Source organism: Anopheles merus, chromosome 2L (assembly GCF_017562075.2).
Source record: "Anopheles merus strain MAF chromosome 2L, AmerM5.1, whole genome shotgun sequence".
In the NCBI taxonomy this organism is placed as follows: Eukaryota; Metazoa; Arthropoda; class Insecta; order Diptera; family Culicidae; genus Anopheles; species Anopheles merus.
This window is the reverse complement of record NC_054083.1, coordinates 54,089,321-54,110,254: the sequence shown is the minus strand read 5'-3', so window position 1 is coordinate 54,110,254 and position 20,934 is coordinate 54,089,321. Positions and strand designations below refer to the sequence as shown.

The 20,934-nt window shown below is 37.2% G+C and overlaps 1 protein-coding gene across 13 annotated transcripts in view; it reads left to right on the top strand.

The window, feature by feature from the left end:
• The first annotated feature begins 172 nt into the window (after positions 1–172).
• Positions 173–20,934, top strand: part of LOC121594789 (guanine nucleotide exchange factor DBS) — a 28,743-nt gene continuing 7,981 nt past the window's right edge. Inside the window, exons 1-12 of one of the 13 annotated variants that reach the window (XM_041918450.1) lie at positions 200–722; positions 786–1,164; positions 2,960–3,004; positions 3,089–3,370; positions 3,449–4,035; positions 4,099–4,214; positions 5,819–5,954; positions 6,033–6,350; positions 6,409–6,618; positions 6,906–7,085; positions 17,864–17,983; positions 18,057–18,152. In XM_041918450.1, the coding sequence (XP_041774384.1) occupies positions 978–1,164; positions 2,960–3,004; positions 3,089–3,370; positions 3,449–4,035; positions 4,099–4,214; positions 5,819–5,954; positions 6,033–6,350; positions 6,409–6,618; positions 6,906–7,085; positions 17,864–17,983; positions 18,057–18,152 (2,277 nt within the window). In that variant the 5' untranslated portion in view covers positions 200–722; positions 786–977. Of the gene's footprint in view, positions 723–785; positions 1,165–2,959; positions 3,371–3,448; positions 4,036–4,098; positions 4,215–5,818; positions 5,955–6,032; positions 6,351–6,408; positions 6,619–6,905; positions 7,086–8,870; positions 17,478–17,863; positions 17,984–18,056; positions 18,153–20,934 lie in introns of those variants that run through there. The other 12 variants (XM_041918445.1, XM_041918444.1, XM_041918441.1 and 9 more) reach the window with 12 other exon arrangements.

Genomic DNA, 20,934 nt, shown 5'->3' with positions numbered 1-20,934 from the left:
CTTTGAGAGCATCGAGGAAATACACTAAATAAAGCATTCTCTTGCAATCAAATTTTGAATTTTTGCATAAAAAAGTGGAGCAAAAATGTCAATTGCATGTCCATTAGAATCTACCACAGTGATGTATCATCTTCTATGCATTTTATATCCTTATCTCTCTGTCGCTTTCTTGCTCTCACAAAAGAGATATATGAAGCAGTTAGAAAAAAAAACAACACTGAAAGAAGTATTGTTTATTTCGACAGGTGCATAAAATTATGTGCGTGGTTTTTAATCGAGTTAGGTTTCAATAGAACGAATCAAAACATTGAAATTTAAAGTGCAGAAATATCATTGCATAGTTGGGATAGCGAGAAAATGTAATTATTCGACTAACATTACATGTTAGACAGGTGTTCTTCGGAAGCTGGTTCTGATGCGGCGTGAGATTGCGTGACATAGAACAAATCTATTATACCACGAGTGCATTTATTAGCTACTTTTAACACGTTTTGGAAGAAAGATAAACGATTGTGTATTGTGTGTATTGTATCGTACAAAATTATATATTTTGGTTTGGAAAATGCACAGATGTAGAAAAAGAGTGCAGTGTTTGGTCTACACAGAATGCAAATGAATGTCACTTCTGTTATGCAAATGAAAAAAAAAAGGTTTTTATATTTAGCTTTTTCCGGAACCTTTTTCCGAAGCTTTTCTAAACAGAAGCAGTGCAATTGTTATTGGTAAAGTGTTTTCCTCGATATGTTTGTTGGAAAAGTCTAATTTTTATGACTTTTTTGTTATAGGAATGGTGGCATGCTATCTTTTTCCGATTAAATTTATGTTATTCTCAGACTTCAGATGTGCAGATGGGCGTTTGCGTTGTGGTGCGTGTTTAAAACTGTGAAGCGTGAGTGATTTCAAGTGCAACGATTTATTAAGTACCAGAGTGTCAAAGTTGCTGTTATCTTGATAAAGAGAAAATAAGAAGCTTTGTTATGGCGGCCGGAACGCCCAGTTCAATCGAAGTACAAATCGATAATTTTTTAGAACAGTTCAAACGCAGCGCCTCGAAGGCCATGGATGGAGACTGGTCATCTTCTTCCGCAGTCACAACGCCCCAATCGGCCTGTTCTTCCGGATCAAAAATAAAAAACATTTTTACCGACCAGCTGGTGCTGGAGGGTGAGTATGTATGCTATGCACTATTAGTTTTTATTTTTCATTGCTCAAACTCGATTTATAAAATTCATGCTTTATTATTTTTCTTCAACGGATACTACCTACATCGCCGAAGGAATATATATTATATTTGCTCTGTACCTTTGTTTCGGCAACTTTGAGCAAATCAAAAAAAAAAAAAACAGTCTGTTTACATGTGTTTCAGGCGATGTCGTTGTTGTGGGACTTTTCTTACAGGAACTTCTTGATTCTTCGTATGGAAAGTGAATTTTATATACAGGGAATTGGAATTAGTCCAAAATGGGTGCTCTAGAGTACAATGTCCTTCACATAAGGTTCATTTTTCGTAACAAAGCGTCAAGTAAGTGTCCCACTTCTGTGAAAACTCCTGAAACACCATGTGAGTCAGTTTCATCAGTCATCAATTAACAATAAGCTATCAATTAATGAACTATGAAAAAGTCCTAATGTTAAGATCAATTATTCAAATGTGTAAGAATTATTACGGGAGAATTGGGATGGAATAGATAGCTACAAAAGACATATCTGTAAAACAGCCTGCGTCTGCTTTGAATTGATGGATGATTCAAAAGTTGCCACTTGAATTTATGGCAGGTTATCAAACGTGCGTTAGAACGACGGTACAAATAGTCCAAACGTAATGCAAGTGAAGAAATTTTACACCTACACCTCCTTTCGGCGGAAGAACAACTTCAAATAACGTAAGCGTTAGCGTTCAAATAACGTCCACACTAAACGCCATGTATGCTTCTTCTTTCTACATGTTTACTCACTTATATTAACTTAATTCTTCTGATTGAATTAGATTAACATTAATTAAAACTACATTTTCGTACATTTTTTTTTAGTTTTTGCAACGAAAATATTCTATACACAAATTGAGCTAAAGTTCCTAAGCTATTTCCTACGCTAATCCATACACTCTAATCCTATGCTAATTCATACGGTATTCCTAGTCTGCACATGTACTGCCTCCTATGGTTTGAAGATCTGCGAAATCATTTACTCGATCAGAACAGAAACTATATTTGTTCCAGGACCGAAACAAGTTTACGTTTACGGATCCGAAAAAGAACAGGAATAGAGCCAGGATCGTTGGGGAGCTTTTTTAGGATTGATAAAGTTTCAGAATCAGTTCCAGAACCGGTATGGATTAAGTATCGGTTCCAGGATCGGTATGAGCTCATGACCGGTTCCAGGACAAATATGGAATCAGTATCTACTTCTGCACCGGTATGGCTTCATGATCAGTTCCAAACCCTATATCCCCCTGTCCCTATGCCAATCGTCAGTAGCGAACCCATAAAACTCCTGTCAAAATTATATGGAGTTGAGGGTACAATGGGTTCGATGGATGGATTTTCCATCACTTGCAGGAATCCAGTAGCTCAGTTTCAAAAGGTTCGAGAGGTAAAAAATGTAAATGTAAACACACGGTATGATTACTTTATCGGTTTCAGGACCGGTATGGGTTTGGTTATGATTTTAGGTATGTTAATGCCCCCCCACCCCCCCTCCCCCTCCAAGTCCACTAGTGGTACAGGCGGCCTTGATCGACAACGGTCGTTGTGCCAAAAGAAGAAGTAAGTTCAAGTATGAAAAGGATATCCACAATTTCGATAAGTAGTAACGTTTATAATATCTTTTTTTCTTCTACAAGATGATATATTTTTAAAGGCATTATCAAGAACTGTTTAAATTAGTAAGAACTCACATAACGGCCCACATTAATTTCGGTAAAAATATTACCATGTCCTTCCGTTTTTTTTTATTTTAGAAAATTGTAATATTGCAACCAACGGAAGTACAAGTAGCAACGCAAGTTCGTATCACTCGGCCCACCAAAACCACCAGCAGAATCATCAGTATAATAATTATCATAATGCTTTTCAACATCAATCATCAGTGACATCCGTCTCATCTGTGCAGACTGTGCTAAATCAAAGTTTGCAGAATTCTACCAATATCAATAGGCTCATTGAAAATGTGTGCCAAAATGGTAACAACTTTAATTTGAACACGTTTGGCAGTTGTAGTTCTTTGATTACTACTAACGGACACGTATCTTCGAATGGGTCAACCATAAGAGACAATATGAATTCGGGCGTGAGTGTCAGCTCTGCCGAGGAACCACTTAGCGTAGGAGATGTGGCAGACCTACTACATCCGCAGTATGCCATCATCACGGGTAAGATCGCTTCGCAGACCATTGCCATTGCTTATATCCGACTGGTGTAGTGATACATTTTGATTGGTCTCATTTAAGGCGGTCGATCCAAGGACGGTTGCCCGTTGATAACATTTCCGGATTATAACAACTTCCAAAATCTTACTGATCTCGAATATCAGAAGCTAATGCTTTACCTTACATCTGTACCTTCGCTATCCGAGGCGGATCTAGGGTTTAATCTAATCATCGATCGGCGCAAAGATAGATGGGCGGCAGTGAAAGCAGTATTGTTGAAAATTTCCATCTATTTCCCGGCGATAGTACACTTCGTTTTTGTGATCCGTCCGGCAGGCTTTTTACAGAAAGCTATTTCAGAAGTGAGCAATAAATTCTTCAAGGATGAGTTTCGCTTCCGCGTTATAGTTTGTGCAACGCTAGAGGAATTGTATGACTATGTTTGTCGCAGTCAGCTAACCATAGAATTAGGCGGAGAGCTTGCCTATTCTCATCATGATTGGATACAGCAACGCATTTCATTAGAAAAATTTTCTGGTTTGACTAATATCATCTCTTCAAATTTGGACGCATTCATGAAATCAATTCATGATATGGAATTTCCGAATTCAGTAGAAGCAACGGAAAAATTGATCCACGATCAAGGAGAACAATATGAAAAATTGAAGGTATGTGGTAATGAACGAAGCTGTAATGAATTAAGCATCAAACAAAATATACGGTTATTTCAGGAGGATATACTTTCTGCTGGACAGCACGGAGAGGTCTTGCTAGAGGAAATGAAAAGCAAAAAGGAATGCGATCGGGAGACTGTTGAGCGTTTTGGAAATATAAGCTCAATTGAAAGGTAAGTGATGCGTTAAATGCTAACAAATTTTCGTTTTATAGAAATATAAGAATATGCAAACAGTATTTGATTTAATGTTCTGCTAGGAAGAGTTATTGCTGCCAATGAGCCTTGATATAATTTACTGTTACTTTGTCGCTTTTTTTACTTTTGAAAGGCATTTTACAGATAATGATGATCAAGTTGGATGAAGAAAATATTATCCTATTGATCGTAACATAGATACAATTGTTGGTTAATTTTTATCCTTTTAACTGACCATGGTTGTTATGTTCATGTTAGCAGTCCTTTAGGATTTAGAATTTAAGATAAATATAAGATAACACTTTACCTTGCACTGGTTATTTTATGAATATAATATCAATGAATTTTTATAGCATGAGGCATTTGAACTGTGTGTTTAACAACGTGTAATTGAAATGCAAACAAAACCATTTGAAAATTACAGTACCAGTTTTGGACATATAGTTATTTCTACAATTTTGATTTGTTTCATGTATTTTGATTTATTATACATTCAAATAGGACCGGTCTGGTGGTACAGTCGTCAACTCGTACGGCTTAAAAACATGCCCGTCTTGGTTTCAAGCCCAGAATGGACCGTACCCTCACACATAGGACTGACTATCCTACTATGGTAACAATAAGTCACTGAAAGGCCAGGCTTTGACTGACCACGGTTGGTTGGCCGAGGCAATCGATTTTTCGATATATTCTGATATATTTCAACCGTTGTCGGTTAAGGCCTGCCTGTACCACTTGTTGGGTTTGGCTTTCAGTGACTTGATATAAATATATATATATATATATATATATATATATATATATATATATATATATATATATATATATATATATATATATATATATATATATATATATATATATATATATATATATATATATATATATATATATATATATATATATATATATATAATATTATGAAGAAATGGACAGGAACGGCTCTTATCTCTTAGTCGTCACACCATAGCATAGTACTAATTATTCGAGTACATGCGTATAGTATATATATAGAGAATATGCGTATATGAGTTAGTATATATGAGTAGTATGCTACTAATTTGTCTACGAAGCATTTATAACCATCTACATAGGTTTATACACTAAAGATTAAGAAAAAGAAAATGACAATATTCCATTGATACGTACATTTACGACCATGTTATTGTTTTCCTTGCATTAACTGATCTGCGTACTATGAACATAAATATATATCTTTTTCTTAAATATACGACACACATGATACGAGAATGATCTATTTCAAAGAAATCAAATCATGTCAAAGAAAGCATTGGTAAAGGTCAAGAATTTGGTTAATAATAAAAAAATGTTCTCATGAATTGATATTCTGAGGCATAGTGCTATTGAAATAGTGACAATATTTCAATGTCAATGACTCATATGATTTTCAATTTTAATAATTGATGTTAAATAAAAAAAAACAAAATCATTATCTTGTTAAATGAAACATACGTCATGGCTATGTTGTCAAACTACAACCTTTGAGCGCATGCAAATACCGATAAAACATCCAGTGCAAGAAATTATTTAAATATTAGTACGCATCATTTTGATGACAGTCGCGATTGTCACAGACTTTTGGTACAACTGGAGGAAACCGAGCGTCAGTTTGAAGACTTTTGGACTATGCACTTGTCGAGACTGAAGAAATGTCTTGAACTTCGTCGCTTTGAGCAAGAGTTTCGCGAGCTACAGGTAAGATTTTAACGTTATTTTGTTTAAGGTTGTGTGTTGTAAAATAATTTTATATGCGATCTTTCTTCATTACATCAGAATAACTTTGACCGACACTTAAAAGTCGTATCGGATATGACTGAAATTGGCGAAACTGTGACCAGAATGGACCAATTGCTGCAAGAAACCAAAGAATTTCAGGTGATCTGTAGTGTAGATGTTGAGCGAGCAGAACAAGTGATCAATGTTGGTCAACGTCTAATAGGCTCAAGAGGCTGCATTAGTTCTTGTCCAAAGGAGGTGGTTCAACCAAAATGTGATGAGTTGAATCGTGTGTGCGAATTGATACACAATCGTTTATCGAAACGAATAGACACACTTGCCAAAGCTCGCGAGTTGATGGAACGGGTTGAGAAGGTAAGGGTCAAATAATAGGGCAAATGTAGGCAAGTCTATTATTTTTTCTTAATTTTAGGCAAATAAATGGTGTACACGAGGTATTGAACTGTTGGCAACTCAGAGAATCGAAAAATGTTCTGTTTCAGCAGAAATAGCAGAACAGAGTTTGCAGGAGATTCAGGATTATCTGGCATCAGCTGCGGAATTTAAATTATCTAGTCCAAAAGAAATAAAGAATGAAATTCAAGAAAATACAACTCTTGAAACAAAGGCGTTGGTTTCCCAGGTAAGCCTTTATAAATATAATTGCACTGATTGTTTCAGCATGAGGTAAATTTAACATTGAAACCATTATAGCAACTCTCGGTATAGCCAACCAGATACATTTGAATAAAAAAACTTGTAAAAATCATTTCAGTCATTTGCAAATCGCAAAAATATTTTACGTAATTATTTGTTTTTGAAATTCTGTGTAAATCATACATGTGTGAATGTTTTTTTTAATATTTAAGTTATAATGTAATGATTTTATGCTATAAAAATGTATGTTATGTTATATACATTTTTAAATAGGTGCTGCAACGTATCGATGACGTACAACTGATGTGTGATAAGCGCATGACTACATTAAAGAAGCTGACCTTAAAACCGCCACGTCCAGTACAAACCGTTACCCCGGAACCTGCGGTACCGCTGCAGCCTCCAGGTGGTGCTCCTCATCCTATGTTTCGTACACGACGCTCGTATAGTAAGGTGAGTATGTTGTACTTCTCGTTACAAAGGGATCATACAAATTTGCATTTTTCAATAACTATCTGGGCAATCTAGACAATAAATAATAATTATATAATACATAAATCGATAAAAAGTTTGGTTTGGTTGTTTTTTTTTGCCTCATAGAGAATTGAGCATTTCTGCTTCATTTCATTCGTCTCTCGTTAATAAAAAGATGATTTTTGTGCAGTACTCTGTACTCATTTTATTTATTTTTACTTATTATCGTAGCCATCATATATTATTCAGAGCATACCATCCGGCTGCTCGAGATATTTATTATGGTCAATGGTCACTATAATATGGTCAATGGTCAGTTATGGGTAGACTATTGGCCGCAAAAGCTTTGTTCTAATTTCGTTTGATCTCATCACACGATTAATAATTCCAGTTTACAAACTAGAAGATATGCTATAACCTTGAATAACGAGAAATTGCATCACAACATTTCAATCGGGGTAATTTTGTGATGTCTGCGAGACGGTTACCGAACAGTTTGTTTTCAAAACTTGTTCTACCTTGCAAGAATGAATTACCTACATTGCATCCTATGTAGGTCGAGGCCCTTACGTTACGTTGGTTGAACTTTCTCATTGCGTCATTTATTGTGGCCCATTTTCCTTCTCTGACTAGGCAGCTTCTTCACTCAGCAAGGATGAGAGATAAAGCAAAGAGGAAGTGTGCAAAACGCTGTACTGATGCAAGAGCAGTAATAAGCAAAAGAATGTAGAGGAGGACCAAGAGAAACTAAAAATCGGATGCTTGGGAGAGGTCTAATGCAACCTGTCAAGGCTGCAGCGGGACGTTAGGCAATAAAGATTACGGTACTCCTGTTGCAGATTATACGGAAAACAGGAATTACCTTGGTTCCCCTAGCTGACCAGAAAGCTAGTGTAATAACTAAACAGGCTATCGTCGGATGTAGGCCTTTAGTTTTGTGGTTGGCCTAAATGCAGACAAGTTAGCACAAGGAAGGTGAGGCGTGAAAAGTGGTTCTCAACCGGAATCTTTGACTGCATTCGCCTCATTCTTTTGGTTAAGAGGAAGGACAAGTTGACTCCAGAACTCATGACCTAAAAATATCACGTGAGGGAAAGCGAACATCTTGTTGTGTTCTAGATAATTGATGCACGTAATTCCTTTCCTGCGGTCGACCCGTTTTCGGGAAGTTAAACTTTTCCTTTTTTAGTGATCATACTTTGTCGAACAAATGCTGTGAGTGCTAACACAATAATAGTGTCTACTTACATTGTCTCGCAACGGATACCAGGCAGAATAGTCTATTTAGTGATTATTCAGTTGAAATTAGTAAATATTTACTGATTTGCCTTTTTCGAAACAAACATTTTCTATCCAATATCACAATCCTCCTGCCATAAACGACTTCAGTATACATTTTCTTCGATTGTGTACGATTATCCGTTCGTACAGCAAACCCAATCATGCAATCATCGTTACACGCAAATTTATGCCCGTAATCGACATTTTCTGTTATCGGTTGAAAGTGTACATCAGTTACACTCATGTTTCAGGAAATGTGCATGTTAAATGAAATTACGAAAAGGACGATGAACTGTGTGGAACTTATTTTGGCATTAAAAAAATAGTAATAAAAAAACTCTCATGAATCATAATGAACCTAAAATGATTCTATTATTGAAATAGCAATTAATCTGTTCAAATTGTTGTACTTCTTTGTGATCAATTGAATTAAGCAATTCAAGACAAAGAACAATTCGTTTTGAGTTGTAGTTTTTTTTTAAATTAAAATCGAACGGTTCTGCAATATTGCTGCTCTGTAAGATTGTTTTCTTAGTAACGTTTGATACTAATGTTTGTGTGTGAAAAATCAACACGTTGTTTCTCAAACGCAAGATTGATCAACCAATGTACATGCAACAATGAAAAACGAGATCAAACACCTAGCGCTGTTACAATTTATGTGAATTGTTAAGGATTTGTAAATACAGTTTTCATAACAACGTTATAACGCATCGAGCTATGCTTCTCAGCTAATCTATGTGAATCCATATTTGTTATTGTTGGTATGTGTCGATTCGCATGGGCTTGGCAATACATATATAGAGCAAAAGTAAAGTTTTTTTTTTGGTGTGAAACGCATACAGTACTATTTCAGAATGCTCACTCCTTTGAATTTACTTTAATCCTTCAGCGATGGCGTGAGTAAAGTGAATATAAATTAATGTTGGAAATTGCTTACTCACAGTTGGATTGATATTTTTTCATTCGTGTTGTCTTGGAATTTATCCGTTTGCATTGCAGACGTCTACGTTTTGCATTGGGGACAGTCCTTATGCTTATCAACGTAATATTTCTTAGTTAGTTAGATTAGATTAGATTAGATTACAAAATTTAGTTAGTATCAATGGTTGCCATATAAACATTCATTATAAATATCGCGATCGAGTGACACGATTTATTGTTCGTTAACTATGTAACAATAGACTGAGAGGATAGAAGATGTATAGGAGATACAGGAATGAAATAAAATGTTTCGTCTGTTGCGATGATTTGTTCGATGTCTGCAGAGGGGTAAACAAAGAAAAGCACATCGACCTTTCGTTATGGCATGTTGGAAAAAAATGTCATCGGTTGAAACAAACCGCCAACAAGAGGTGTAACAAATGAAGTGAAAATGAATTGAGGAGATGGCTTAGGGTAGGAGTTTTATCTTATGAATATACATTGTACATAAACATATAGTGTTCGACGAATAGAAATATGTTTTACTACGAGATATGCGATTGAATTGTTAATGGAGGGGAGAGGGTGAAATGATTTATGGAGCTAAAGCTTTTATGTTTTAATCGTGCAGTCGAAATAGATGCAAATGATATATGTTACGCTGAAGCTAACATTCCCACTAGAGTGTTAACATAAATGGTAAATTTAATGACTATCTAGCTAGTTCTAGATTGACTCGAACGTTTTATTTTTGGTTATATTTTAACTTGTCCCATAGGAATTGGTAACACAAAAATAGACGTACTCTAAAGAGTACGTCACAAAAAGAATCAATTAGTATCGTATAAGATGAATCGATTTGCAGATTAAGTTTCTTTTTTTCAATTAAAATGCTCCTAAAAACGTGTCTTAACGCAATTTTGTAATGGTGCCGAGACGAAGCATTTTTGTCTCACGTAAGCTACAGCAATACTTGAAGCTGTGGCTAGCCAAAACAACAACAAAAAAACCTACAAAGCGTGCAGAGAAATGCGGGTTAATTGGGGAAGCATGTTTTGCCTTGGGTACTGTAGACTAGATGGTGTTGCAGCAGTAGCGGTACTTTGCTGGACAGTGTAGGTCAAGAGTACATTTCAACGGTAGTCATTTGTGCTTGATTTGGACAATGTGTTGGCTGGAAAATAAGAATTGGAGTACATCTGAATAAATGTTGATTTAAAGTGATGTATTGTAAATACATATTATTCGTAATTAAACGTACAATCATTATTTGTAATCGTGACGCAACTCATATTATGTTCGATTATTGTACAGTGAATGATTCAACTGAACTAGAATACTATAGTGGATTAAATAGTAGGTGATATTTTTGAAATATTGAAATGCACGAACATTTCTTTTTGCTATCCACCCATTCCATGATCTGAACGTTATGAATTGCTCTTTAATGCTTCACTCTCTGCCATAATGCTGGAATGAGAGATCGATAATGCTTCCGTTAATGCGCGAGGCAAGAGAGTATGCCGCCACGATCATCATGCGCAAGTGAGCTAACGGAAATATGTTTTTTTCGTGAGGTTTTCTCTCTGTGATCGCACGCTACCGAGCGCGCATTCCCGAGTGTGTTGCTTTCTTCAGTCACAGTTCATTCGTCTACCGAGGCGCTTCGTAGCGGTTGGACGTTGTGGTGTCGTGCTGCTATTGGGATTTACTATGTTAGACTTTATTGTGTTTTTAGCAAGTTTTACACAGTTTTGTAACCTGTTTGTAACTGTCAAAACGTTGGGATTTTTGTGTGATACCAAATGTGCATGTGGTTATGTGTGAAGGGTTTTGTAGAGGTAGTGGTGTGTCCTAGTACCTAGTGGTATGTGTCGTGAAATGTGCAAACAATATTTTATTGTTATCTGAAGATTAATATGTGAGAATATGTGACAAATCTTGTTTTGAGTCGTGCATTTCCGCAGGGTTGTGGCGAACGTGTGTGTACGTTGATAAGCATAAAGCTTGCTGGTTGAACCAACAAGAAAAGGGAAATATGTATCATTAGTACATTTGACGGCGAATTGTTCGTTATACAGTTGGAGGAGTTTGTGTTTTTTATAGCATTCAAATTTAGAATTAATGCGAAATTCGATGGAATAGTTAAACAGGTGTGAACATGAGATAGTGTTATGGATATATTCATCTCAACATTAAATGTTTGTTCACAACGTTCTGCTGGTGTGTGAGTGATGTTTAGTGTTAACCGCAGTTTGTTTGGTAAACACGATACTAAGTGATACTGTTTTAAAATAATTGCAAAACTTTTACATTCATGTCATAAAAGAAAAATAGAAACAGTGATTATATCAACTTTGGATTTCCCAGCTTATGGGTGTTTGATGTGTTAATGATGATTATAATATAGCTGCATCGTTGTGATTTCGTAGAGTTTGTTTTGTTGAACTAGTAAATGATAATGAAAAACTGAAACTACATATTTTGCTTCAGTCTTCCATGTGAAAGAGAATAGTTTTCAAATGGTTTAATATGTAGAATAACCAATAACCTCGTTTGGGGATGCAAAAGTGTCTGCAAATGTTGACGATGTGAAGATATTGATTTAAAAGGAACACAAATGTCCAAGAGAGCATAATTATAGAAGACAACAGTTCTGCCACAATTATAAATATATTGCTACCCAGATATAAACCATTTGACGAAAGCTACAATAGAAAGCATTTCAATAGTAAGAAACGTTGTAAGAAGAGCAGCGGTATTTTCACTTTCGATCCTATGCAATGGTAAGGTGCGTTCAAGTGTTTGTTTTCTTTTTTCTCCCAGAATTACGCTGCAGGAATGCTATTGAAAGAGTAAAGCATTACAGCGTGGGAGTTTTTAAGATGACGTTTACTATATTGTTACGTTGGTCGCGCTATAGCATCTACAGAGCTTTTCGTTTACTCTTCGCCAGGGTTCATTGTTGTATACAATTTGGATGTGGAAGCTACTTTCACAATCGCAGGTTTTCACTTTTCAGCAACGTAACATTTTCTCCCTTATTATTGTCTATAAATAAACTAAGTGACAATTCAGATGAACAACATAAATATGTACCATCATAAGCAATCCTTAAAAGTAGTATTGACGAATGCAAGGGTTTGATTTTTGTTTTTGTCCGTTGCTGAAGCCATATAACGCGTAAGCTATTTCAAATGCGTATAATGTAAAATAATGTAATGTCAGTCGATTCCGTGGCACAGTCGTCAATTCGATTGACTTAACAACATGCCCGTCATTAGTTCAAGCCCCGAATGCGCCAATCACCAATAGTGCAGGATTGACAAGCATACTATATGGGTAATCTATAAGTCCTACAGTAAAGCCTTGACTGGCTACGGTTGTTGCTCCAAATATATGTTATGCTATGCAGGATATGTTTTGTAAACATGTAATTCTAGCCCTACTAAAAGCATAGAAATATGAGGATTTTATTTCCGTGCTGATTCAGTGCAGTGTATCACAGAAGCCACGTTAGTTGATCGCGAGTTTACGGGAGTTGGAGGCGTGTTTACTGTAGTGCGAATACATGTTACGTCAATAGCAGATGCATGCAAATTAAAAGAAAAGTTAAATCACCGCCCCAAAAAAGTAAATTGTCGTCGATTGAAACGAGCAAACACTTCAATAGCTGTGGCACTGTGGCAATAGCTACCTGAAATCGATGGATAAAATTTTGCGTGTTGTTTTGTTAATGGAAAGAAGATTGTTTTTGCTTACGTAAGGAATGCAAAGCGACCGTTCACAGCCAAAACTAGACAAAGTTTCACGAAATTTGTACATAGCTATGCATAATCCATCCGCACTTTATCCCACATAGCAATTTGCTGTACCATTGGAATTACATTGGTTCATCTTTTCTCCATGCAATTTGCGCAGCCACTTTCTGTATTGAAATGGTGGAGAATCGCAGCATCAAGAGAAGAGTGGTTAATTGTGGTTTTCCTGGTCCTGCAATTTGTTATGCTGAACCTCTTCTCTCGTTGCTTCGTAAGCCTGCTTCTTGGATCGGATAATCAATTGATGGATAGATGAAGAAGCGCACGGAAAATTGAGCTCATCTCCAGTTGTAGGAAATCGACTTTCGAAAATACTTGGGTTTTCCTGGTTGAACAAAACATGCAGTTACAGTTTCTAAGCTTCTTTTTTGATTTTTATTTTGGTTCCACCATTGAAAAAGATGATGGTAATGAACATGCGTAGTTTGTTGTTTTTTTTTGCTGCTCTTTTTCGAGACGAGTGGTCAGGTCAAATTAAAGCAGCTTGATTTTTTGTAACGATATGTTTATGCATTTATCGTACATGTACAGTTTATTTTATATAAATGTAAACGGTGGGAACTCTTACACATATTACCACGATGACTTCGGCAAAATGGACAGAGTATTTATTGTTAATTTTCGAAATTTTTCGGAAATTAAAGTATGATAATATACCGTATTTTAGCATGTAGAAAGGATTTGTTAGGTCGAAAATCACCAAAATCAGATTAAGGGGGTTTTTATACACAGATAGTGCACCCTTTCGATTACCCCTGATACATTACAATCGATTACATACAAAGATGGTCTGGTGCATGGGTATCCACAAGGATAATAGTAGAGAAAACAAGACGAAGTATTTTTATAGATCTTTCGATAAACTGTCTTATTTGTCGTTTCTGGTTCAACAAAACAAAATATAGAATTCAATCTTTTAATCAAGCTTATTAGATGTTACGTGTTTATAAATATATATACAACCACGTGTATATTATTCCTAGCAGGGTTTCCAATGATTGATCGAAAGTGAACGTTGTATTATACAATCGAAAGTGATATTTTTGAATAAAAACGTGAAGTGAATAAAAGTGTTACATAAGTACGCAATGTGAAGAAAATGATGATGCATCAGTCATCCCGTGTTGTACATCAATCTACGGCACCCCTTAGATCGATTTCACAACAAACCGCACATCGCCCGGGTTCGGCAGTGCCTGCGACAAATGAGGCGTCAAATAGTAACCCTGGGAAAGGGTCCCAGCATTACGCTAAGTTCCGAAACAATCGTAGCGCGAGCAGCAGCCGAGTGTTAGGTGGACACAGAAGTGAAATCAAGGTAGAACCCAAGGTGGACTGCCGACGGAAAATCCAACCTAGATTACCGAACAAGGGCAGCAGCGGAGTTGAGGATGAATCCTTCGCTACCGCTAGGATCCCCAAAATGAAGCTGTTGAAAGTAAACTATGTGAATTTAAAGAAAGAAGAAGGCGAAAATAAGCAAGCGTCAGAGGTGGTGGATACGATCGATCCAGCTGCACAATCTTCGATTCTGGATAATCATGCAATGGTTTTAAAGCAAGATATCGATACGAAAAGTACATCCTCCACAGCTATTGTCGTGGAGTGCAAGACAAAGAGTCCTAATAATGGTAAGGTAGTGAAGAACATGGTAATTGATCAGTTGCAACCATCCACCCCATTGATAAGCAAATGTGAAAATAAAGATAAAAGAACGTCAATAACCAGCAAAGACCAGGATCATAATGATGGAGAAACTGGCAAATCGAAATATTTGGTGTATAAAAAACATAATGGTTTTGGTACTAACTCATCGCACACAACGGAAAGTAGTTCGGCAGGTGGTAAATTGCAGTACATCAACGACTCGGATATCAAAATCAAGGCATTGGCGAAAAAAAAATACGGTCTACTGTTTGAAAATAAGAAGAAAAGCAAACTAGAAACGGTGCAATATTATTTCGACAGCCGCGGCTACGAGCGGTATGTAGACAACAAGTTATACGGAGTGATCAACGAGAAAAAGAACTTGGATGCGCACACTGCGCAATCTAGTTCTGCAGTTCTGACAAAGACTAGCGATGTTCAACATAAAAGACTCAGTTTGGATGTTAGGCAGCACAACAGACCCAGCATGATGCGTGTGATCAACCAATCGCCGGCGGCCAAAAAATGTGCCAACGTAATCATGATGAACCATCAAATATTGACAAAACCACTGAGTGCAGAGGCCCCAGAGTTGCTTGAAAGTGGAGGTTTGAAGCAGGAAAACTGTCGCATGTTCAAACTTCAGAAAAGCCATACGAGCACAAACTTACTTACGCGCCATAAGTCGATGAACGATATCCATCGCATCAATCAACTGTTCCTGGATTGCAAGGGGGATTCTAACCCTGCTTCAAATATTTCACAATCGAATCGTCAGAATTGTAATTCCACCACTAACGAAAGCTGCGATCCTATCCGCCCAAATAATACGACAGCAGACCGAGAAACTACTACAGGGCATCGGTTTGAGAAGCATAGGAAAGCGGAGCCGAACAAATATCAAGTGCATAAACGATTAAGTGCCAGGTATAAAACAGAAAGCAATTTAACAAACACAAATACAACAGAAGTAACGTTATCTTCCGTTTCACCGGATAATGTCAACTCGTATGGTTTATCCGGTGACGACACAATCAGCAAGCGCATTCGACAAATAATTAAAGGACAAGACCATATTGGCTCGACAGAGGGTGTTGATCAACTGGCAGAGAAAAGCATGAACGAGGCTCAGAAAAATGGAATCGGTAAAGGGAAAAACGAAGAACAGGAACAGGTAAAGGTGTGTTCCAAGAAGTTTCAACGTTTGTCAAAGTCGAAATCCACTGAAAAGCTTATCTTGGATAGAAACCAGATCGGGGATGCAGCAGAAAGAAAGGAGAAAAATAGTAAGACAAGCAGTACTTGTGGTTACAAGAACTGTAAATTTTCAAACTGTCCAATGTCTTCGTCGTCTTCTTCATCCTCAGCTTCTTCGACCTCATCATCTGTCTCTTGCAAGACTAGAGCTAGGATGGAGGGCTGTAGCGAGAAGGTTCCGTCAACTGCCATCAATAACAGAACACCCCCACCAGAAAAATTAGAAATAATTTCGAATGGCAAACGAACTTCGGTTGTGAGCACAGATGATGGCGATATGGCGAAGGCGAGCAAGAAGGAATCGTCCGCGTGTATAAAGGATCAGTTGGTAATTAATAACCTCCTTAACAGCAGCACGTTCAATGAAAAAATGAATAATGCTACTACCACCGATATAAAGCATATGAATGACGATTCGCGTGTTATTATAACTTCCAAGATAAAGCAAATAGATTTGGAGAGCAACAGTATGATCATTGAAAAATCCTTGGCTCAATCTCCCCAGAACTGCCGAATTTCATCGTCTCGCCATAAGTTTTGGAATCATCAAAATCAGCGCAACATTAAACTGAAAAACAATCCGCAAACAAAGGCTTACGACGACAAGATAGACATAAACAACAAGATAAAAAACGAAGAGAATAACAGCATCAAAATCTTCATCAGCAGCAGTACCGGTTCCAATGGAAACAGTTGTAACGTCTTACCAGAACCTGTATCGCTGATCTCTACTACGAATGTGGGCGATAGATCTTCTTCCTGTTCCTACGCATCCACCTCTTCTTGTGGCTCTACCGGGAGTGAATCCGATAAGGACGACGGTTACTGCGACCAGAGTGAATGTTCAACTATTCCCGACAAGCAGCAACCATCTTCGATTGTGTCGACAAGCAGCAGTACCATCAGTAGCAATAGTAGCTGCAGTAACGACAGCAGCACAGTTTGCAGCGAGTCCACCCATGTTTCAAATGTTACCTGTGCAAACAGTTTACCGGGCGGAAACGGTTCAGCGACCACGATTACAAACAGTGGCGCAAATCGATACACTTCTAAAACAAGTATCCGTTTAGGATGTGATGGCTCGCTTTTCTTAAACCGGAACTATCTCGAGGAAGTTGAGGGACCTTCAAGCCCGGTAACGAGCGATTTGGATGGTGATGATCACGAAAATGCATCTAGTGATTTTCGAGAATGTTTTAACACGGTCAATGTTTGTTGTTGTGCCCTAAAAAAACCGCAAACATTTGCCCACCGTTCATCGTGTCTTGTCAGTTCGATAGATGTGACAAATGCTAGCAGCACGGGAAAATCGGCTTTAGAATGCAACCTGTTTAGAGCTTCGGCAGCAACAGCCAACAATGCTTTGCAGAGTGATAATGCGTTACATAACAAGAATGAAACCTGTGTGTGTGTTAAAAAGCACAGAAATTCTCAAAACAAGGTAAGAATCATGATTAATGGTTAATGAAAATGAAATAATAATTCTGACATTATACATCAATATGAGGTTTTCCTTTTGATATAACGTGCTTCGAGTCATTTTTGAAATCAAATTCAAATTCTCTCAACGCATTGCTGCATTTGAAAACGTTTCACAAGATACGCCTAGAAATTATGCTGACAACCGTTTTAGATCGAATTTTTGGATCTTTTGAATATAACTAAAAAGGGTTTAATCTATTGTCATTCACTTGTTGTTTTCAATAAAGTTTAAAAGAGTGTCCTATACATACTGTTTGATTATACACAGATATAAACAGGGGTCAATACATTCGATAGACTTTACGTCAAAATAACAATTAACCTCTTCTTGCAACCGATTTACAGAATGAAAATTATTCATCACGGCCACGTTCGATTGAAGGACCCCTGGACTCGGGTATTTCGATTAGCAGCGATACGGCCATAACCAGCTCGGACAGTGATCTGAATTCGCAAAGCCAAACGGTAAATTACTCGAAACCCTGTGTGTATAGTTGCAAAGAATAGATATGCTTCAACGCCGTTTCTCTTATATTAGGACGCTGACGAAAGAAAGCTGAAGAGAGGACACGTGCTAGCTGAACTTTTGGAAACGGAGCGTATATATGTCGCTGAAATGGGATCTATTTTGAAGGTAAGTGATGTTTTGTCTCATTTCATGTTTGATTACACGTAATTTAAAATATTCAACCGTTGAATCGATTAAAAGCGCGTTCTTAGTTCAATTGGCTACTGCAATAAACTTTGTATTGACTGTCCTGGCAATGTCCTGGCATACGCAATTGACGAACACAGTTAATAGTTCGAGTTGCGGTAAATAATAAATACTTCCTAAGCATCAGTTCAAGTTCAGCTAGCAAGCAAACGATGCTTCTAATTTGTCTAAACATGTAGCACGTTTGCATTAACGTGTTACATTTGAGCAAATGATTAATCATGTGCGAATATAACATACATTGGCCGATCAATACGAGATTGGCTCGAAGCGATCTGCGGAAATGAGAAGCAATTAACAGTTAAACGGTGTCAGTCTAGCAACGTAGCACGGCAGCAAGAAATAGGTGTATGGCGGTTGAATGTGTAGAAACGAGTTCGGTGCAAGAGAAATTGGCTTTTCAACTTTGGATGGGTGGAACAAACCAGAGCATCTTCATGCTTTTATTCCTTTTCTCTCTCGGTTTTCTTCGCCGTCTCTTCAGATTTTTGGCGTTGCTAGACTTTGGATTTTATTCAAAATATCTGTTGGATCTTATACTCGTTGTGTTGGTAGCGTACATGCAGCAGACCAAAAGGCTCTGTTGCTTTGTCCGAAGTAACCAACGGTCCCGTTTTACAGCTTTCTATCTTTCCTTTACACATTTATTTTGGAGCTGCTGCATTTTTTACCCGGCATAAATACATGAGCCCAACGCGATTGTATTTGTATGGCATGGCTTTCCGAAACTGGAAGTATGGTTCGTGAAAATTTATACAACTTTCAAACTACTGTAACATTATCAATGGAAATCTGTAATACTGTAAATGTTCACATAATGCTGCCGTAAAGGTTTGATTCAACCTAAATCAATCCATCATGAGGTAAAGATCTCTAGATCGATATTCTCGCGCGTTTGTAAGCAAGATTTGCAGAATGAAATGCAGATTTTAACTTGAACAAACCATGAAAATCCTTCCCTGTGTTAATGACTTTGGGATTCGGACATCAACAACGGATGTTAATTTAAATTAGTATTCCTGGTTAACAGCAAAGAGGTTTACAGAGCAATTCAAAAGACGGATTGGGCAGATCTACGCGTGGTCTAGCGAGTAGCGCCAAAATGATACCTAACAATGAATCGCGATGCGCGCTTGATGTGGTTTGCCGAAAGCTGGTCAGTTGTTCTAGTCAACGGTTTTTCGTTTCGCTCAACGGACCATCCTATGTATTAAGCAGTGGGTAACGAACTGCCGTTACACAGGAAAAACCTTTATTGTACTCGAATCCATAGCAAAGAACCATAGAGATGCTACTCTTTCTTACTGACCGTTTGGTTGAGCTAGCCTCCCCATGCTTTTTTGTATCGACAAAACATTTGCCAGTGCCATATCTTTAACACAGTTTCATTCAAATTATTCGTAGCGGATAATAGAATCGCCAAGTTCTTGCTACAGGATGACGATCCAAATGGACGGGCATATTTATCAGTCAACCTCCGGTGTATGTCGCTCTCATCGCTCGCATCGCCATTTTTAGTACAATCCATAAAATCAATTAACTATCGCATGAACTGATCAAAAAGCTCAAATCGTGTTGCGACATATTTCTAAGATTGTTTGTGCAAAAAAGGCGAATATTGATATAAACAATGGAAAATTAGGGAAAAAAAACGTAGCGATCATTTTCTATTACACCGGAAGATTATGTTGTTTCTCCTATTGCATTATGTGCATCTAACTAAACACATGTGGTTACGTGCAGTAGTTTGATGCGCATAAACTTTACCTGAAAACCTATGTGTTGCTTTGCTTCGTGAAGTGAAGGCAGCTGAGCGCGAAGAAGTATACGATAGTAGTTTGAGATAACGCTTATACCGCAAGCGAAAAAAACTATATAAAAAACGAGCCGATTCTTTTGTATCGATGCAATGAGGGGAGTATTTACTCGGGCTCGTGAAACGATATGCAGTACAGCCGCTCTCGGGTCTTATCAGACAATTAGAAAAAAAGAAAAGCGCGCTATCCAGAGCGTCTTGGTTTCTCCGTTGCAAATGCGCACATGCTATCATCACATATTGGCATAATCATAAATGGGATGCGCATCCATGGTAGACTACTACAAGACTTGCGTGTGTTTGACCAGTTTACCTGCATCGTCTCCGAAAAAGAGCGCACAACTAGTGTGCACTCCATGCAGCAGCCGCGTTGTAGTAGTGCCTTTCATCCAGGCTCAAATATCATCCGCTACATCTATTGTTTTCAGTTCGTATCGATAGCTCACCGTGATTGGGGGTCTGTATAAATCTTACAGCACCAACGGATTGTAACAGCTTTTATATGGATGTGTGTGTAAATTTGTTCAATTGTTGTAAAGTGTATTGTGTTGTGCTATAAAAAAGTGCCGAAACGATTCAAAATTATGTTCAATTTATAAATTATGCGAATACCTCGCAATGCGAATATGCAAAAAAGGAGTGAAATTTTTTTGGTTTTTATTGCTTAATAGTTTAATTGACTAGTTTGTGTTTTGCTTATTTTTCTATATGTTTGTTTTGTTATATTTTTCAATAAAAACATTTGATGACGGTTCCCGGTGATTTATGATCATATATGATATATATATATGTATATATATATGTATATATATATATATATATATATATATATATATATATATATATATATATACATATATATATATATATATATATATATATATA